General features: G+C 46.5%; 1 protein-coding gene across 1 annotated transcript; it reads left to right on the top strand.

Annotated features, from left to right (window-relative positions):
* The first annotated feature begins 2,632 nt into the window (after positions 1–2,632).
* LOC140913156 (E3 ubiquitin-protein ligase TRIM39-like) lies at positions 2,633–18,708 on the top strand. Its single transcript, XM_073349015.1, is given in 8 exon segments — positions 2,633–3,049; positions 8,240–8,335; positions 8,545–8,576; positions 8,578–8,770; positions 16,768–16,793; positions 17,414–17,526; positions 18,168–18,293; positions 18,296–18,708. Coding segments are annotated over 8 exon segments (1,416 nt in total).
* The last annotated feature ends 1,688 nt before the right edge of the window (positions 18,709–20,396 follow it).

The raw sequence follows: 20,396 nt of genomic DNA, 5'->3' as shown, positions 1-20,396 counted from the left end.
GAAATTCCCTCTGTGCATGTCTGTCCTCAAAGCCTGGGTGAAGAAATGGCCCAGGGAAATGACACTACTGTGACTGAGTTCATCCTTGCAGGATTCACTTATCCAGAACTGCAGGTTGCCCTCATCCTCATACTTCTGGTGATCTATGTTCTCACCCTACTGGGGAATCTTGGGATGATTGCCCTAATCTGGAGGGACTTCACACCCCCATGTATCTCTTGCTTAGCAACTTGTCACTTGTTGACCTTGGCTACTCCTCATCCATCGCCCCAAGGGTGCTGGTGAGCCTCTCAAGGGAGAGTAAGGCCATTTCCTATGCTGGATGTGCTGCACAGCTGTATTTCTTTCCTGCCTTTGCCACCACTGTGTCTTTCCTCCTTGCGGAGATGGCCCATGACCATTATGTGGCCATCTGGAATCATAGAATATTGGGTTGGAAGGGACCTCAGGAGGTCATCTAGTCCAAGCCCCTGCTCAAAGCAGGACCAATCCTCAACTAAATCATCCCATCCAGGGCTGTGTCATGCCGGGCCTTAAAAACCTCTAAGGATGGAGATTCCACCACCTCTCTAGGTAACGCATTGCAGTATTTCACCACCCTCTTAGTGAAATAGTATTTCCAATATCCAACCAAAACCTCCCCCACTGCAACTTGAGACCATTACTCCTTGTTCTGTCATCCGCTACCACTGAGAACAGTCTAGATCCATCCTCCTTGGAACCCCCTTTCAGGTAGTTGAAAGCAGCTATCAAATCCCCCCTCATTCTTCTCTTCCGCAGACTAAACAATCCCAGTTCCCTCAGCCTCTCCTCATAAGTCATGTGTTCCAGTCCCCTAATCATTTTTGTTGCCCTCTGCTGGACTCTCTCCAATTTTTCCACATCCTTCTTGTAGTGTGGGGCCCAAAACTGGACACAGTACTGCAGATGAGGCCTCACTAATGTCGAATAGAGGGGAACGATCACGTCCCTCGATCTGCTGGCAATGCCCCTATGTATACATCCCAAAATGCCATTGGCCTTCTTGGCAACAAGGGCACATTGTTGACTCATATCCAGCTTCTCGTCCACTGTAACCCCTAGGTCCTTTTCTGCAGAACTGCTGCCTAGCCATTCAGTCCCTCATCTGTAGCGGTGCATGGGATTCTCCCGTCCTAAGTGCAGGACTCTGCACTTGTCATTGTTGAACCTCATCAGATTTCTTTTGGCCCAATCCTCTAATTTGTATAGGGCCCTCTGTATCCTATCCCTACCCTCCAGCATATCTACCTCTCCTCCCAGTTTAGTGTCATCTGCAAACTTGCCAAGGGTGCAATCCACACCATCCTCCAGATCATTTATGAAGATATTGAACAAAACCAGCCCCAGGACCGACCCTTGGGGCACTCCACTTGATAGCGACTGCCAACTAGACATGGAGCCATTGATCACTACCCGTTGAGCCCGACAATCTAGCCAGCTTTCTATGCACCTTATAGTCCATTCATCCAGCCCATACTTCTTTAACTTGCTGGCAAGTGGAAGACCGTGTCGAAAGCTTTGCTAAAGTCAAGGAACAACACATCCACCGCTTTCCCCTCATCCACAGAGCCAGTTATCTCGTCATAGAAGGCAATTAGATTAGTCAGGCATGACTTGCCCCTGGTGAATCCATGCTGACTATTTCTGATCACTTTCCTCTCCTCTAAGTGCTTCAGAATTGATTCCTTGAGGACCTGCTCCATGATTTTTCAGGGACTGAGGTGAGGTTGACTGGCCTGTAGTTCCCAGGATCCTCCTTCTTCCCTTTTTTAAAGATGGGCACTACATTAGCCGTTTTCCAGTCGTCTGGGACTTCCCCTGATCACCATGAGTTTTCAAAGATAATGGCCAATGGCTCTGCAATCACATCCGCCAACTCCTTTAGCACTTAGGATGCAGCACATCCAGCCCCATGGACTTGTGCTTAACCAGCTTTTCTAAATAGTCCCGAACCGCTTCTTTCTCCACAGAGGGCTGGTCACCTCTTCCCCATGCTGTGCTGCCCAGTGCAGTAGTCTGGGAGCTGACCTTGTTCATGAAGACAGAGGCAAAAAAAGCATTGAGTACATTAGCTTTTTCCACATCCTCTCTCACTAGGTTGCCTCCCTCATTCAGTAAGAGGCCCACACTTTCCTTGACTTTCTTCTTGTTGCCAACATACCTGAAGAAACCCTTTTTGTTACTTTTAACATCTCTTACTATCTGCAACTCCAGGTGTGATTTGGCCTTCCTGATTTCACTCCTGCATCCCCGAGCAATATTTTTATAGTCTTCCCTGGTCATTTGTCCAATCTTCCACTTCTTGTAAGCTTCTTTTTTGTGTTCAAGATCAGCAAGGATTTCACTGTTAAGCCAAGCTGGTCGCCTGCCATATTTACTATTCTTTCTACACATCGGGATGGTTTGTCCCTGTAACCTCAATAAGGAATCTTTAAAATACAGCCAGCTCTCCTGAACTCCTTTCCCCCTCATGCTATTCTCCCAAGGGATCCTGCCCATCAGTTCCCTGAGGGAGTCAAAGTCTGCTTTTCTGAAGTCCAGAAAAAATCCACTGCTCTATAGGGACATCATATGCAAGAGATCCTGTGTCTGGCTTTTGGCTAGCTCCTACATGGCTGAGGTTGTGAATGTAACCATGCTTACCAGCTGCACCTTTCAGGTGTCCGTCTGTGGGCCCAGTGTAATCAATCATTACTTCTGTGATGTCCTGCTACTCTTGCGGCTCTCCTGCACTGACACCCACACCAATGAAATGCTGCTTTCTACCTGTGCTGGTTCCAAACAACTGACTACCATGCTGACCATCCTCTTTTCTTATCTGTATATTACTGCTGCCATACTAAGGATCCGCTCCTCTGAGGGCAGGCACAAAGCCTTTTCCACCTGTGCCTCCCACCTGACGACTGTGGCTATATTCTACGGGACGATGTTCTTTATCTACTTACGACCCAGTTCCATCTCCTCAGTGGAGCAAGACCAGGTGATCCCCATGCTGAACCCCCTGATCTACAGCCTGAAAAACAAGGAGGTGAAGGATGCCCTGGGGAGAGGGATAGAGAGAAGAAAGTTCTCTTAGCGACTTCGATAAATAATTTTACCATGTTTTGAACTAATTGGTGACTATTCTTTGCATTCCCTTCCATTCTATGTAATTTTATAATAAAAATCAAAATTTTAGTGTGTTTAAGTTTTAAGAATGTTTTAGAGAGGAGGTATGGTCCAACAGATAGGACACTCAGAAGATCTGGTGTGACAGATATTGAAACCCCGTGCAGTATCTTTGGGGACCATTGTATTAAATTGTATTTTATGACTGGTTTATGTATGACTGTCTTCTACTCCATGGGAGAGAGTTCCTGAAGGAGCTGTGGGAAACAAAACCTGTGGCAGGAGGTGATTAAGGCAACTCACTGAGACTAAACTCCAGAGAAATTCCAAGGGGAGTCTGTCTCATTCAGGGCAATTGAACCTATATTCCCCCTGTATTTTCCAGCAAGGACACCTGCTTTTAGTTTTATGGCTCCTCAGCCACTTCTTTTGGGCAGAGATGCATATCTCTCTCCTCCTTGATTGGGGTTTTTCCAGGCTTCACAGTTCCCTACCTACATTGTGAATTCCCTAGCAAGCCTGCCTAAGCCAACCTGCTTTACTTTTCCCCTCAAAGATACAAAATGGTGTAATTTCCACAGTTATAAGTTACCACACAGCTCTTTCTAAGCAAGCAAATTTATTCTTAAGGGAAAAGCATTATAGAAAAAACATTAAAAACAATAAAAGAACCTACATGCATGCTAATAAACTCACCAGAGATCACCCCAACTCCAACAAGGCCTCTGGATGCTGAACAGTCCTTTGAACCCTGCCATCAAGAGGTTTTTCTATGCTTACAAGCTCATAACAACTTTTGCTCAGAACAAAAATACAGACTGGGCCACGTCCTTCCAAACCTTCCCAGGAAGGATTGGGGCAGCCCTTGGATAGAAAATCCTGTCTGTTTGGAGGACTAGAAAGAAGGCTCTGAATCAGTTTTAACAAGAGCTATTCAACCAAAAGTCCTTTTTTTGTCCATTGGCCCTTGACAAAACCAGTTTGAACCAATATATGTGAGCCTCTCTCCAGGTGGTGGTAGCTCTCTGGAGGTGTTACAATAGGAGTGAATTTGCCTCTCTAACCAATTCTTAATTTTTGGAGGGCTGTGGTCCTCCTATTGCATGGAATTAAATACAGTCCCTGGCACACAATACATAAACTTAATTCAATAAGGTTTGTGCAGGATATTCAAGGAAATTGCCATCACAGCGTCGATGGATAGACAAGATAGGTGAGGTAATATCTTATTGGACCATCTTCTGTTGGTGAGACAAGCTTTTGAGCTGTACAGAGCCCTTCTTCAGGTCTTGGAAAGAGTCTATTGGGCAGAGAAGGAGGACACTGGGAGCCAGGATTCCTGGGTTCTATACCCAAGTCTGAGTGGGGTCTAGGGGGTTAGAGAAGACAGATTTCACACCCATTCTGTTCCTGAATCTCCCTGCTGTGAGCGAGAACACACTCTCCTAAAATTCTCTTCATAGGAGACAGAAAACAGGAATTCTAGCTCCCAGACCTCCCTGCTCCAGCCAGAGCTGGGAACAGCACACAGGAGCCCTGACTCTCAGCCCTCCTCTACAAAAGCCCGCTGGATCATAGATATAGGATCATCTTAAGTCACACTGGATACTTCTCCTTGGGACCACCTACAAACACAGTCCTGTCTTACAAACTAACTCAAATGCTTGCTCTAAAGGAAACCACTGCTGCCTGAGAATGGTCCTTTATAAGGAGAAGCAGAGTCAGGATATTTGCAGGTGGGGCTAGAGGGCCTTCGCTCCCCTTCAGGGCTCTCCTATATCAAGGGCACTCCAGAAAACACCCATCCTTTAGAGGGAAGGCATTTGAGAGAATTCAATGCCTTAATCTCATGCCCTAAACCCCTGGCCCTACAAGATGGAGGGGGGGGGGAGTGTTTGATTGAGGATTCATCCACTGGGGCTGTGACCCCAGGATCTCACCTAGACATTCCCTTGGGAGGATAACACATTGGGACCTGAATGCAGTTGATATGAAAGAGCAGGTTTCTCTTTTCTTGGGTACATTATTAACCTGTGGAACTTCCCGCTTCAGGATATTGACCCTCTACTCCTGTGGTTCACACATCTTGTTCTCTCAACGTTTCTGGACTGATTCACTCTCACCAGCTGATTTCTCTCAGTCACAAAGGATTCTCTCTGTATTGGAGCCAACATTCAACTCTGTTTCTGCCCCAGCCCCTCCCTGGGACATGTTTCTTTGGCCAGTCTGTCTCTGCCTGCCACTTTCTCTTGCTGTTGATGGTCGTATCAAAAGCTGGCAGGAGAGAAGTGTCAGGATAGGGCTGCTAACATTGCATTTAAAATATAAGGGACTGTTTTCTTAGCACCATTCCTCCTCCTGATATTATCATTATTAGTAGTAATAATACTAATAATGAGCAGTACTTGCCTACATTCACCAGGGATATTTCTTGCTGCTTTTCACAGCACTCAACAATTCCTGATCTTGTTGTACAGAGATGAAAAAATAAGGGACTGTTGGCAACCCTACATGAGAAGGGCATGTCGGAGTGGGGTATCTACAGACAGGAGGTGGGGAGGTACTTCCTTCTGACAATGGGATGTTAGGAATAGGGTATGGAACCTTCCCCTTCCCATGGATGCTGACTCCAATCTGGGCCCAGGCCAGGGGGACTAGCTGGCCTTGGGATGTGTGTGTGTCTGGGAATGGCATACAGGGTCTTTCTCCTCTAGGCCCCCAAATCTGTTACATTGTGTTTAATAAGTTGGTGGGTTCTGAGCCCCAGTTTGGAGGGGGAATGTGTCCACATCCCAAAATTCACCACAGCTAGCACCAGCTGGCCCCCTTGCTCATAGGGTTGCCAACTTTCTACTCACACAAAACTGAACACCCTTGCCCTGCCTGCTGTCCCACCTCTCCTCTGAGGCCCCGCCCATGCCCCCACCCCTTATCTGAGGCCCCGTCCTCACTCACTCCATCCCCCTCTCCCTCTCCCACTCACTCTCCCCACCCTCACTCACTCATTTTCACCTGACATTTTCACTGACTCAGGGGGCTGGGGTGCAGGAGGGGGTGAGGCTTCTGGCTGGGGGAGCGGGGCACCAGGGTGGGGCCAGAAAAGAGCAGTTCAGAGTGCAGGAGGGGGCTCCAGGCTGAGGCAGTGGGTTGAGATGGGAGAGGACTCCAGCTGGGGGTGTGAGCTCTGTGGTGGGGCTAGGGATGAGCGGTTTGGGGTGCAGGAGGGGGATCTGGGCTGAGGGGTTGGAGCCAAAGAGTTTGGAGTATGGGAGGGGGCTCCAGGCTAAATCAGGGGGTTAAGGTGCAGGGGAGTGTGAAGGCTCTCGCTGGGATTGCAGACTTGGGTGGGGCTGGGAATGGGGTTTAGGGTATAGGAGGGTTCTCTGGGCTGGGACCAAGGGTTTCAGAGGGCAGGAGGGGGATCAGGGCTGGGGAAGGGGGTTGGGGCACGGGGGGTGAAGGCTCCAGCTGCGGGTGTGGGCTCTGCAGTGGGGCCAGAAATGAGGAGGTCAGAGTACAGGAGGGGGCTCGAGGCTGGGGCAGAGGGTTGGGGCACAAGGAGTGGGGTCGGGGTGCAGACTCTGGAGCACTTACCTCAAGCAGCTCCCAGAAGCAGCAGCATGTCCAACCTCCGGCTCCTATGCAGAGGCATGGCTAGGCAGCTCTGTGAGAGTCCTAGCCTCCCTGCTCTGACCCCCTCCTTTCCCAGAGCTGGGCATGGGACCCAGGAATCCTGCCCTCCCCACCCTTCCTGCTTTAACCTGGTGCCCTCCTAGAGCTGGGATAAAACTCAGAAGTCCTGTCCTTCCAGCTCCTTGGTCTAACCATTAGAACCCTCTCCCCAACCTAAGACTTAAACACAGAAATTCTCTCGGCCCTTATCAAGTCACTTCCCTCCCAGAGCCATCAGTCCCTCTGAATCCCCCTTGAACAAGTCACTGAATCTGTCTGTGCTGCCATTCCCCATCTGTAAAAAGGAATGATCATTCTTCCTTTATCTCGGACTGTAAACTCCTCAGTGCAGGGACTCTCACAGTGTTTGTACAGCCTTGGGCTCAACAGGGCCTTGATCTTGATTAGGGTACTGCCATAATGCAGATCATTTAGGTGTGAAACACTGAATCACAACGGATTCATCCCCTCGCCCTCTGGAAGGGAAATTGACCCTCTCCTGGTCTTTTTGCTTAGGGTAAGATTGGCAGGGGGCGGACTGATGAAGCAGAATGCTTGGGTCATCAGTGGGATTTGAATGCCCTAACTTCATTGTTGTAAGCATTTGCCTGTGCTGCTTAAGCTAAAGGAAATAACTCCATTAGCTGGCCCGTGGGGTAGACATTTATCGTCTCAGGTGGATCAGCCACGAGAGGGAAATAAAGATCCCCACACTTTGTTAGTGCTGGTTCCACATAGTGCTAGTGATTCCATGAGAGTTAGCACCTGGATATGTTTCCAGGTTTTTGTTTGGTTGTGAGAACATGTTTAGTAGCTTTGAAGGCCAGAAGATACTGTTGTGATCATCTAGTCTGAGCTCCTGCAGCAGTGTAATGCAAGCCAGAGAACCTCCCCTAGTGACTCCTGCATCCAGCCCCTATCTGGTGCTTGAACTAGAGCAGATCTTTAAGAAGGACACGCACGGGCTTGATTTAAAGCCTGCTCGTGATGGAGAAGCCACTCTATCCCCTGGAAGTTTTTTCCAGTGTTTTATTACCCTCCCTTTCAAAAATGTGCCCCTTATTTCTATCTTTAATATATCTAGCTTTGGCTCTTGGCCCTTAGCATTCCTGTGCATTCAGAGTATAAATCTTGTCCATGGAGGAAAGTTACTTGGGATTCTTTGTCCTATGGTAGCAGCTAGATCCTCCAGCCAAGATCAGGGCCCAGGTGCACTATGCACCGTACACACACATCGTGAAAGATAGCACCTGCCCCAAAGAGCTCACTGTCTAAATAGATAAAGGGTGGAAGTGGAAAGAGACGCACACTAAGGCAAAAGTGACTTGCCGGAAGCCACCAGGAACAGGTCTCAGGTCTCCTGAGTCTTGTTCCAGTGCCAAAACCAGTGGCTATTCTGCGTAAATAGAAGATGTTTCTTGTTTTTCTCCCCCCACAGTCCAAACTGCAGGATTGCCAGCTGCAGCTGGATGTGACATTGCAGAAGGTGAATAATTACATTTCTGCCAAGGAGAAAAGGCCCAAGGAACTGAGGGTGAGTTGGCTCAGAGAATCCCTAGGAGTGGGATAGTAGACCTTTCACCTTGGGGGGGGGTGCTGGCTCCAATCTGCCCCCTGGCTGGGAGACTGGTTGGCTTAAGGGGTGGGTGGGTAATTGCTCTCCCTGGGGCATGGCTCCAATGCAGACCCAGGTCAAGGGATGGTCTCCACTGATCTCATGCTATTTGTCTCCCCTGCCGATAGGAGTTGGTGAAGAGAGGCCACCAGCACATCGTCTGAGTTCGAGGAGCTCCCCCTGCTGGACGAGGAGAAGGAGATGCAGCTGTGCCGACTGAAAGTAGAGGAGGCAGAGATTCTGGAGAAGTTGAAGGACCACGTGGCCCTGCTCTCAGAAAAGCGCCTCTCCCTCAGCAAACTCATCACTGACATGGGGGAGAAGTGTCTGGAATTGGGTCCAGAGATGCTGAAGGTCAGTGGGGCCTAGCAGTTACAGCAGGGGGCAGAGAGTCACAATTCAAGGCTTCTCTCCCAGCTCTGGGAGAAGAGCGGAGCCTGGAGGTTAGAGCAAGGGGGCTAGGAGTCTGGACTCCATAGTTCTATCCCAGCTCTGGCAGGGCAATGGGGTCTAATGGGTTAGAGCAGGTAGTCGGGACTCCTGCGTTCTTTTTAACCCTTTTGTTTCAGGCCAAAAGCCAACCTTGAACTGCATGAGACTGAGGGTTGGTCTACACTTAAAACTGAAATTGACTTAACTATGGCCTCAGGGGTATGGAAAAAATCCACATCCTGGAGCACCACAGCTATGCTGACCTAGACTCACAGTGTAGACACGGCTAGATCAATGGAAACATTATTTTGTTTGACCTAGCTACCTTCACTTGGAGAGTTGGAGTTACTACAGTGAAGAACGAACCTATTCCATTGCTGTAGCATGTCTACACCACAGGGTTACAGTGGCGTAGGTGTGCTGCTGTGAGCACTGTAATGTAGACAAGCCCTAAGGAGTAACTTCTCCCTATGGTTAATTATGGAATTGAACCAGTAGAGGGTAGTTAGTCTCTTTCTGTGAAGCAGCTGGTGCAGGCCAGCACTGGGGGCTAGATGGGCCTTGAAAATCCTGTGTTAATACAGGACTGCTGGAGAGGTTCCAAAGTTCATGTGGGACACTACTGGATATCATTCAGAGGGAACTTCCACCCTGTGTGGCTGGTCTTGTAGTTAATGCAGGAAAATGGGCCTGGAAAGAGCTGAGTTCAAGCCTCAGTTCTGCCACAGGCTCCCTCTGTGACCTTGGCCTCTGTGCCTCCATTCCCTGTGTGTTAAATAAAATAATAATTCATTATGTACCTATTTAGATTGTGAGCTCTTCAGGGCAGGGACCACATCTCTATGTATAAATGCGGCACCAGCATAATGGGACCTGTTCTCAGTTGAGTTCTTTAGGTCCTACCATAATATACCTAAGAATTAACCTTCTTATCTTGATGGCTTAGGACCAGCCAGCCAGGAATTCCTCATAGATTTTAAGGCTAGAAAGGACCATCATGATCATCTAGTCTGACCTCCTGCACATTACAGGCCACAGAATCTCACCCACCTCATCCTATGACAGACCCAAAACCTCTGGTTGAGTTATTGACATCCTCAAATCATGCTTTAAAAACTTCAAGTTCTAGAGAATCCACAGTATACTCTAGCTGAAATGAGCAAGTGACCCATGCTGCAGAGGAAAGTGAACTTCCTCTCCGCACTCTTTTTTTTTCCCTCCCCCCTCCCCCCCCCCCGCCCGGGTCACTGCCAATATGACCTGGAGGGAAATTCCTGTTCAACCCCAACTATGTCAATCAGACTCGTGCAGGTGGGTGAGACCCACCAGCCAGATACCTGGGAAAGAATTCTCTGTAGTAAATCAGAGCCCTCCCAATCTAGTGTCCCATCTCTGGCCATTGGAGATATTTGCTAATAGGCCATATGCCATCGTAGGCAGCCTCACCATACCATCCCCTTCATAAACTGATCAAGCTCAGCTTTGAGTCAAATTAGCATTTTTGCCCCCGTTATTCCCCTTAGACAGCTGTTCCAGAACTTCACTCCTCTGATTGTTAGAATCGTTTGTCTAATTTCAGGCCTAAACTTGTTGATGGCCAGTTCATATCCATTTGTTCTTGTGTCCACACTGGCGCTTAACTTAAATAACTCCTCTCCTTCTCTATGATGTAATATCCCTATAATGTATTTATAAAGAGCAATTCTATCTCCCCTCAGCCTTCATTTGGTTAAGCTAAATAAGCCAAGCTCCTTGCATCTCCTCCTCTTGTAAGGCAGATTCCCCATTCCTCTGGTCATCCCTAGTAGCACTTCTCTGCACCTGTCCCAATTTGAATGAATCTTTTTTAAACATGGGAGACCAGAATTGCACATGGTATTCCAGATGAGGTCTCGCTATTGTCTTGCTCAAAGGTACCAACACTTCCCTGTCTCTACTGGAAATGTTGCACCTGATGCATCCTAGGGCTGCATTAGCCTTTGTCATGTCTGCTTCCTCAAACGCAGCAGAGAGGAATTTGAGGTTGACCATACTAAAGGGTGTGTGGTTACTGAGGAGAAGAAAGGTGACTCTGTGCTTGGGTCATTACCTTAGGATTTCAGAAACTGGGGATCAAATCCCTGCTCCACTGCAGTTTTACTATCTGATCTTGGGCAACTCACCTGGCCCCTCTGCCTCCACTTCTCATCTGTTAAATGGAGTTAATAGCATTGCCCTTCCTCATTGGAGTGTTGTGAGGATAAATATAATAAATATTGTGTGGTGCTTCTATTATAGTGTGAAGTACCATGGAAGTACCTAAGGAGAAACATTGGAAGATAAGCAGCACACTCTAGGGAATTAAAAAATCTGCTACTTGCAATGGGAAGTGCCCTAACCACTGGATTATACTTCCCTTCCTAAGTCCAAGTGTATTAACCCCAAGGAATGCATAGGGGGTGTTTAGGGCAGGACTTGATGTATTTATCAGGAATAATCAGTCGCTATATTTTGGAGAGAAACATGGACACTGTTCATTTGCAGATTATTCAGCCACTAGCTGTTGCTGTCTGCCTAGGGATCCGTATGAGTTGTGGCTCATAGATTCATAGATATTTAGGTCAGAAGGGACCATTATGATCATCTAGTCTGACCTCCTGCACAATGCAGGCCACAGAATTTCACCCACCACTCCTAAAAAAAACCTCACACCTATATCTGTGCTATTGAAGTCCTCAAATTGTAGTTTGAGGACCTCAAGGAGCAGAGAATCCTCCAGCAAGTGACCCGTGCCCCATGCTACAGAGGAAGGCGAAAAACCTCCAGGGCCTTCCAATCTGCCCTGGAGGAAAATTCCTTCCCGACCCCAAATATGGCGATCAGCTAAACCCTGAGCATATGGGCAAGATTCATCAGCCAGATACTACAGAAAATTCTTTCCCGGGTAACTTGGATCTTACCCCATCTAAAAACCCATCACAGGCCATTGGGCCTATTTACCATGAATATTTAATTACCAAAACCATGTTATCCCATCATACCATCTCCTCCATAAACTTATCGAGTTTAATCTTAAAGCAAGATAGATCTTTTGCCCCCACTACTTCCCTCGGAAGGCTATTCCAAAACTTCACTCCTCTGATGGTTAGAAACCTTCGTCTAATTTCTAATCTAAATTTCCTAGTGGCCAGTTTATATCCATTTGTTCTTGTGTCCACATTGGTACTGAGTTTAAATAATTCCTCTCCCTCTCTGGTATTTATCCCTCTGATATATTTATAGAGAGCAATCATATCTCCCCTCAACCTTCTTTTAGTTAGGCTAAACAAGCCAAGCTCCCTGAGTCTCCTTTCATAAGACAAGTTTTCCATTCCTCGGATCATCCTAGTAGCCCTTCTCTGTACCTGTTCCAGTTTGAATTCATCCTTCTTAAACATGGGAGACCAGAACTGCACACAGTATTCCAGGTGAGGTCTCACCAGTGCCTTATATAACGGTACTAAAACCTCCTTATCCCTACTGGAAATACCTCTCCTGATGCATCCCAAGACGACATTAGCTTTTTTCACAGCCATATCACATTGGCAGCTCATAGTCATCCTATGATCAACCAATACTCCAAGGTCCTTTTCCTCCTCCGTTACTTCTAGTTGATGCGTCCCTAGCTTATAACTAAAATTCTTGTTATTAATCCCTAAATGCATGACCTTACACTTCTCACTATTAAATTTCATCCTATTCCTATTACTCCAGTTTACAAGGTCATCCAGATCCTCCTGTAGGGTATCCCTGTCCTTCTCTAAATTAGCAATACCTCCCAGCTTTGTATCATCTGCAAACTTTATTAGCACACTCCCACTTTTTGTGCCCAGGTCAGTAATAAAAAGATTAAATAAGATTGGTCCCAAAACTGATCCTTGAGGAACTCCACTGGTAACCTCCCTCCAACTTGACAGTTCACCTTTCAGTAGGACCCGTTGTAGTCTCCCCTTTAACCAATTCCCTATCCACCTTTCAATGTTCCTATTGATGCCCATCTTATCCAATTTAACTAATAATTCCCCATGTGGCACAGTATCAAACGCCTTACTAAAATTTAAGTAAATTAGATCCACTGAGTTTCCTTTATCTAAAAAATCTGTTACTCTCTCAAAGAAGGAGATCAGGTTGGTTTGGCACGATCTACCTTTTGTAAAACCATGTTGTATTTTGTCCCATTTACCATTGACTTCAATGTCCTTAACTACCTTCTCCTTCAAAATTTTTTCCAAGACCTTGCATACTACAGATGTCAAACTAACAGGCCTATAATTACTTGGATCACTTTTTTTCCCCTTTCTTAAAAATAGTAACTATGTTAGCAATTCTCCAATCATACGGTACAACCCCTGAGTTTACAGATTCATTAAAAATTCTTGCTAATGGGCTTGCAATTTCTTGTGCCAATTCTTTTAATATTCTTGGATGAAGATTATCTGGGCCCCCCGATTTAGTCCCATTAAGCTGTTTGAGTTTCGCTTCTACCTCAGATATGGTGATGTCTACCTCCATATCCTCATTCCCATTTATCATGCTACCATTATCCCTAAGATCCTCTTTAGTCTTATTAAAGACTGAGGCAAAGTATTTGTTTAGATATTGGGCCATGCCTAGATTATCCTTGACCTCCACTCCATCCTCAGTTTTTAGCGGTCCCACTTCTTCTTTCTTTGTTTTCTTCCTATTTATATGACTATAGAACCTTTTACTATTGGTTTTAATTCCCTTTGCAAGGTCCAACTCTACTTGACTTTTAGCCTGTCTCACTTTATCCCTACATATTCTGACCTCAATAAGGTAGCTTTCCTTACTGATCCCTCCCTTCTTCCACTCCCTATATGCTTTCTGCTTTTTCTTAATTACCTCTCTAAGATGCTTGCTCATCCAGCTTGGTCTACAACTCCTGCCTATGAATTTTTTCCCCTTTCTTGGGATGCAGGCTTCCGATAGCTTCTGCAGCTTTAATTTAAAATAATCCCAGGCCTCCTCTACCTTTAAACCCATAAATTCTTCAGTCCAATCCACTTCCCTAACTAATTTCCTTAATTTTTGAAGGTCAGCCCTTTTGAAATCAAAAACCCTAGTTGCAGATTTATTTTTGTTAATCCTTCCATTCAATTTGAACTGAATTAGCTCATGATCACTTGAGCCAAGATTATCCCCTACAACCATTTCCTCTATGAGGTCCTCATTACTCACCAAGACCAAATCTAAAATGGCATCCCCTCTAGTCGGTTCAGCAACTACTTGCTGAAGACAGGTTTCAGAGTAACAGCCGTGTTAGTCTGTATTCGCAAAAAGAAAAGGAGGACTTGTGGCACCTTAGAGACTAACCAATTTATTAGAGCATAAGCTTTCGTGAGCTACAGCTCACTTCTTCAGATGCATATCGTGGAAACGATATGCATCTGAAGAAGTGAGCTGTAGCTCACGAAAGCTTATGCTCTAATAAATTGGTTAGTCTCCAAGGTGCCACAAGTCCTCCTTTTCTACTTGCTGAAGGAATCCATCAGCTATCGCATCTAGGAAAATCTGAGCCCTATTATTATTACTAGCACTCGTCCTCCAGTCTATATCTGGGAAGTTAAAGTCTTCCATGATCACACAGTTTCCATTAGTATTTACTTTATTAAAAACATTAAAAAGGGCTCTATCCATATCCAAATTAGATCCCGGCGGTCTATAGCACACCCCAAGCACTATCCCAGGGGAGGCTCTAATAGTTTTCTTCCCCAATTTAATTGTTGCCCAGACAGACTCAGTCATATCCATTTCATCGCTTCTTATTTCTTTACATTCTATCTCATCATTGATATACAGTGCTACTCCACCACCTTTACCTTTATTTCGGTCTTTCCTAAACAGCACATACCCTTCAATACCTGTAGCCCAGTCATGACTACTATTCCACCAGGTCTCTGTTATACCTATAATATCTGGTTTCACTTCCTGCATCAGTAACTCTAGTTCCTCCATTTTGTTACCTAGGCTCCTTGCATTAGTGTACAAACATCTTAATTTTTGCTGTTTGGCCTCACTCACATTCTGTACCCTATTAGGCACGGTTATTTTACTACCAGTATAACCTATTAGACTTGTATCTACACTGCCCTTCCTCCTACCTACAGCTGTATCCACTCTTACTTCATTTTCTTTCCACTCTATGCTAAATTCTGGCGTGGAGATTACCTGGACATCTCCCAACCATCTCCCCCAAATTCCTAGTTTAAAGCTCTCTTAATCAGTTGTGCCAGCCTCCATCCTAGAAGTCTATTTCCTTCCCTACTCAGATGAAGTCCATCCCGAGAGAACTGTCCTCTATCCATGAATGCCTCCCAATGGACATACATCCCAAAGCCCTCCTTATAGCACCACTGCCTAAGTCATCTATTGATAGTCATAATCTTGTCACACCTTTGTTGCCCTTCTCTAGGAACAGGCAGAATCCCACTAAAGATCACCTGAGCCTCAATTTCCTTAAGCGTCCTCCCCAGCCTAGCATAGTCTCCCTTAATACTTTCCAGCGAGAATCTAGCCGTATCATTTGTTCCCACATGAAGGATAATTAGGGGATTCTTTCCTGCTCCCTTTAGAATCCTTTTCAACCTCAGGTCTACATCCCGTATCTTAGCACCTGGAAGACAGCACACCCTCCTATTTTCTGGATCAGCTCTAGTTACAGGCCTATCTATTCTTCTCAGTAAAGAGTCCCCAATCACATAGACCTGCCTTTTCCTAGTGATGGTGCTATTCTCCAGTCTATCCCCTGTTCCCTCTGGCTGCAAGTTTTTTCCATTCCCATTCTCCCTTGTAATCCTTTTTAACCCATCCTGTATCCTCCTGGGGCTCATATTTGGTGTAATCTCCATTAACTCTTCCCCTTTTCCTATAGGACTAACCGCTCTTCTCTTCTTCCTTGCCCTGTCACCTTCAGTGACTACCTGCTGAGCCCCTTCTTCATTTTCCAACTCTGCAAACCTATTCTGAAGCTCTATTTCTCCTTCACTAGCCCGTCTTTTCCTCTGCCTAGTTCTTTTAGTCACATGCTTCCACTGACCACTTTCCTCACCCAGTCTCCCCTCAGAATTCCCTAGTCCTGCTTCCATCTGCAAGTCTGAGCTTTTCCCTTCAGATACCTCATGTCTTTGCTCCATAATCTGCTCAAACCCCTTCCTAAACTCTACCAGACTTTCCACCTGCATCTCCAAACCTCTGATCTTTTCCTCCATCCGCTCTATCAGACGGCATTTCATGCAGACAAAACTCTTACCAGGTGCCCCCTCCAGGATCATGTACATACCACAGCTTCCACATCCAGTCATCTTCATTGTGTCATCTGCTACATGGGTCACTCCCACTGCCACCTCTGAATCTGTCATAGCCTTCCCACCTAAATCCTGTTAATCTGGGAAACACAAACCACACCAAAACACCACCACCCGCAGCAAAACCAAACCCCACACAAGCACCACAAGACAAACTCCCCTTTCAAACTCCCACTCAAACTCCCCTGTTTACAGCTCTGTTTGCTAGCTCCTGTGCTTGTGCAGCTGTCTGTGCCGCTGCCTGACTGGCTGCTACCTTTATAGGACCCCTAGTCAGTGAAGCCCCGCCCCCTAATCAGGGCTCAGCTTCTCTCCCAGCACAAAGCCCCTACAAGCCTCTACACATACAGATACTACCAATACAAAACCAAACACACACAAATACCTTCTCCTCCAACAGAACTCCCACTCAAACTCCCCTGTTTACAGCTCTGTTTGCTAGCTCCTGTGCCGCTGCAGCTGTCTGATGATAGAGAAGAGAGAACAAGCTGGGACTCCAGCTGTGTGGATTCAGGGATGTTGTGGGACTAAACCATAGAACTTGCTTTAAATGTACATCTCCTCTCTTCCTTCTAGGACGTGCGGCGCATCATGCAGAGGTGAGTTCCATCCTGTCCTGGCTGTGAAGTGGTGTTTAAAGATGCTGTGATTCTAGAGTGATTCAGCAGGGATCACATTTCCATTGGAGTCCATACTGACTTCATTGTCCCGCAAAGTTCCAGAGGATGCAGTGTTCCATTATACTAACATCTATATATAGATATACTAGCAAGTGCTCCATTTCAGGGTGCACTATGGGAGGCTCAGTAGGGGATGCTCTCCTCTCTGGATCAATACAGACCCCAATGGCCCAGCACAGCACTGGAGATAGATGTTATGAAAGGATTCTAAAATTGGAGGATCTGAATCCTCAAGGTCACTGAAGAACCCCTGCCTCTTCCCCTCCAGCCCCCAGATTCGGGGCATTGATCGTGGTGTCCTGGTTCAATTCCTACTTTGGTAATTCTGTCCTTCCTCCCCTCAAATGCCCCCTGTGGTTTCAATTCTATATGGGATTCCCCTTCACTTTGTGGCCAGTTCTGCAGCAATTGCTCTGCTGATGTTAATCAGCTGCCAGGCTCCACCCCAGAAGCAGTTGCATGTCAGCGCTGGGTGAATAATTTCTGTTAAACATAGGCTGTAAAGTTCACTGCTGTAATAATGACATTCATTTTCCTCAGGTTGAAATATCTAAGACCCTAGAGCTGCCTTCGATTTCTCTTGAGCTAAAGAAGACAATGGAATTTTTCCCACGGCAGTTCTTCACACTTATTAAATTGCTGAGGAAATACAGTGGTAGATAAATAAATAAAATATATTCAGCCCTGGATGTTAGGATTCATGAGTTCTATTCCCATCTCTAGGAGGGGAGTGGGGTCTTGTGGGTTAGAGCAGGGAGGCTGGGAGTCAGGACTCCTGGGTTCTATTTATAGCTCTGGGAAGTAGGATGCTGCATACTGGGTGTTTTGTGCTGGCCATGGGGATACAGGGGTGTGACTCAGTCACTGCGTTTATCCTGTGGGGTGACTACATGTGGCTCCAGCTTCTTGTGGGTCAGGCATGTTCCAACTGGCATTAATTGTCCCGCTCGCTGGTGCACCCTCCGCAAGGGGGCCAGGGCTGACTGAGCCATGGAAGCAGTCTTTCTCTGCCTCTTATAGGATGTTCTCTGCAGGTGGATTGCTGAGGCACGATTGCTGCTCGTGTGTATGGGGGAGCCTCTGGAGACGAAATGTCTCTAGTCCCCAACTGATCTCCCTCTTGTTGCTCCTATGACTCTATTCTAAATGTGCATGTCTCATGCTCTCCCCCCCTCCCCCACCATTTTTTTTCTGAGGTTACTGTGAGGGCTGGGAGATTGCTAGGTACCTGTTGGCCCCTCACTTTTAGGTGGGGGTGGATGAGCAACGGGTATTTTCCCAATCTCTTCTGTCTAGGGGACATGACTCTGGATCCTGAGACTGCTCACCCCAACCTGGTGCTCTCAAAGAACCTCAAGAGTGTGCACTTCATCAATGTCTCCCAGGTGCTTCCCGACACCTCGCGGCGCTTCGTCATCTACCCCGTGTGCTGGGCTCAGCCTCCTACATCTCAGGCCGGCACTACAGGGAGGTGGATGTGGGCAACAAGACCCAGTGGGCCCTGGGTGTCTGTTATGAGTCAGTCAGCTGCAAGGCCAAGATTGATGCCAAGCCGGACACTGGCTACTGGCGAGTGCGGCTGTGGAATGGGAAGTATGTGGCCACCACTACTCCCTTCACACTGCTGTGCCTGCGAGTCAAACCCAAGCGGGTTGGGGTGTTCCTGGACTATGAGGCAGGGAGGGTCTCCTTCTATAATGTGACAGACCATTCTCACATCTACACCTTCAACGTTGAGTTTGCTGAGCCCATCTGCCCTCTCTTCTACCCAGGGATCTGCGTTGGACATGTTAATGCTGCCCCCCTTGTAATCTGCCAGCCCTTGGACTGGGACTAAGCTGTGTCCTCTCCAGCTGTTGGCCTGGAAGTGACTGTCACCAGTGACAGCAGCCAGACCCCGATTTGATAGTCTTTTTCTTATCCCACTTCTGACCCTATAAGTGACATTCATGCCCTAAACTCTTTTTGTCTCTGGCCCCCTACAGTGCTGTAATCAGACCCCCAGGGGCAGGGATGCTTTGATTTGATGGGCATGTTCAATCTTTTTTGTGTTCCCCTCCTTGTTGGCAAATCGAAGCTGACCCAGCTACCCAAGTTGTACCTGCTTTCCGATGCCACTGATCACATAAACCAAGATTTTTTTCCAAGAGTATCTCATTTGTGCTTTAGCAGAAACTCTGCTACATAGGCCATTCCTCTCTCTCCCCCGTGGTATATTATTTCCTCCAAGACCTATCTCAAGCGCTGTGCAAGTTAACCAGCAATTGGGGGGGAGGGGAGATCAGTAAATGTTGGAGGTAGCACTTTGGTTTGGACTCAAGTGGTCCAAGATGAGTGAGATGGGTTCTGAGCTCTTATCTCCTGTGCTCCAGCCTGTTTTCTTTTTCTGTCCATTTGTAATTTAAGTCTAGTTATAACTGGTGCTCATTGTCTGTTGCACTGAGATCTGTTTTGTCTGATGGTTTTGCAATAAATTATTTTGGGTTTGGAAACAGACATCTCTGCCTTAATTGGTTGAGCTGTTCTTTGGGGTTTCAGTGCTGTAGATCAGTAATTCTCAACCTCTTCCACACTTGGAAACCACCCACACACTTCTATGTAGCAACACAGGGAGTTGTGATTGTCCTGTCCTAGTTGGTTGAGACTCCCAGGTTAGACATCCTTGTTGTATGATGGTCCTGTAATGTTTGTCTCGATAGTCATTTCATTGCTTCACTTGCCCTCTACTGAATAGATGCTTACCTGTGTCATGGGCATTATATTAATAAGCACATAAAAGCAATTCCTCTTTACTGAAGCAAGAGAGGGCCTTCCTTGTTTGGTATAGGAGAAGCTAAGGGATGAGTTGGCATGTTTGCCCTTTATACCCTTGTCATAAATATAAAGGGAAGGGTAAACCCCTTTGAAATCCCTCCTGGCCAGGGGAAAGCTCCTCTCACCTGTAAAGGGTTAAGAAGCTAAAGGTAACCTTGCTGGCACCTGACCAAAATGACCAATGAGGAGACAAGATACTTTCAAAAGCTGGGAGGAGGGAGAGAAACAAAGGGTCTGTGTCTGTCTGTATGCTGGGTCTTTGCTGGGGATAGACCAGGAATGGAGTCTTACAACTTTTAGTAAGTAATCTAGCTAGGTATGTGTTAGATTATGATTTCTTTAAATGGCTGAGAAAAGAATTGTGCTGAATAGAATAACTATTTCTGTCTGTGTATCTTTTTTGTAACTTAAGGTTTTGCCTAGAGGAGTTCTCTATGTTTTTGAATCTAATTACCCTGTAAGATATCTACCATCCTGATTTTACAGGGGGGATTTCTTTATTTCTATTTACTTCTATTTTTTATTAAAAGTCTTCTTGTAAAAAACTGAATGCTTTTTTCATTTTTCTCAGATCCAAGGGTTTGGGTCTGTGGTCACCTATGCAAATTGGTGAGGCTTTTTATCCAACATTTCCCAGGAAAGGGGGGGTGCAAGTGTTGGGAGGATTGTTCATTGTTCTTAAAATCCAAGGGTCTGGGTCTGTAGTCACCT

This window comes from Lepidochelys kempii, chromosome 6 (assembly GCF_965140265.1).
Source record: "Lepidochelys kempii isolate rLepKem1 chromosome 6, rLepKem1.hap2, whole genome shotgun sequence".
NCBI lineage: Eukaryota > Metazoa > Chordata > Testudines > Cheloniidae > Lepidochelys > Lepidochelys kempii.
The sequence above is the reverse complement of the archived record's forward strand: the minus strand, read 5'-3'. Positions and strand labels throughout refer to the sequence as shown.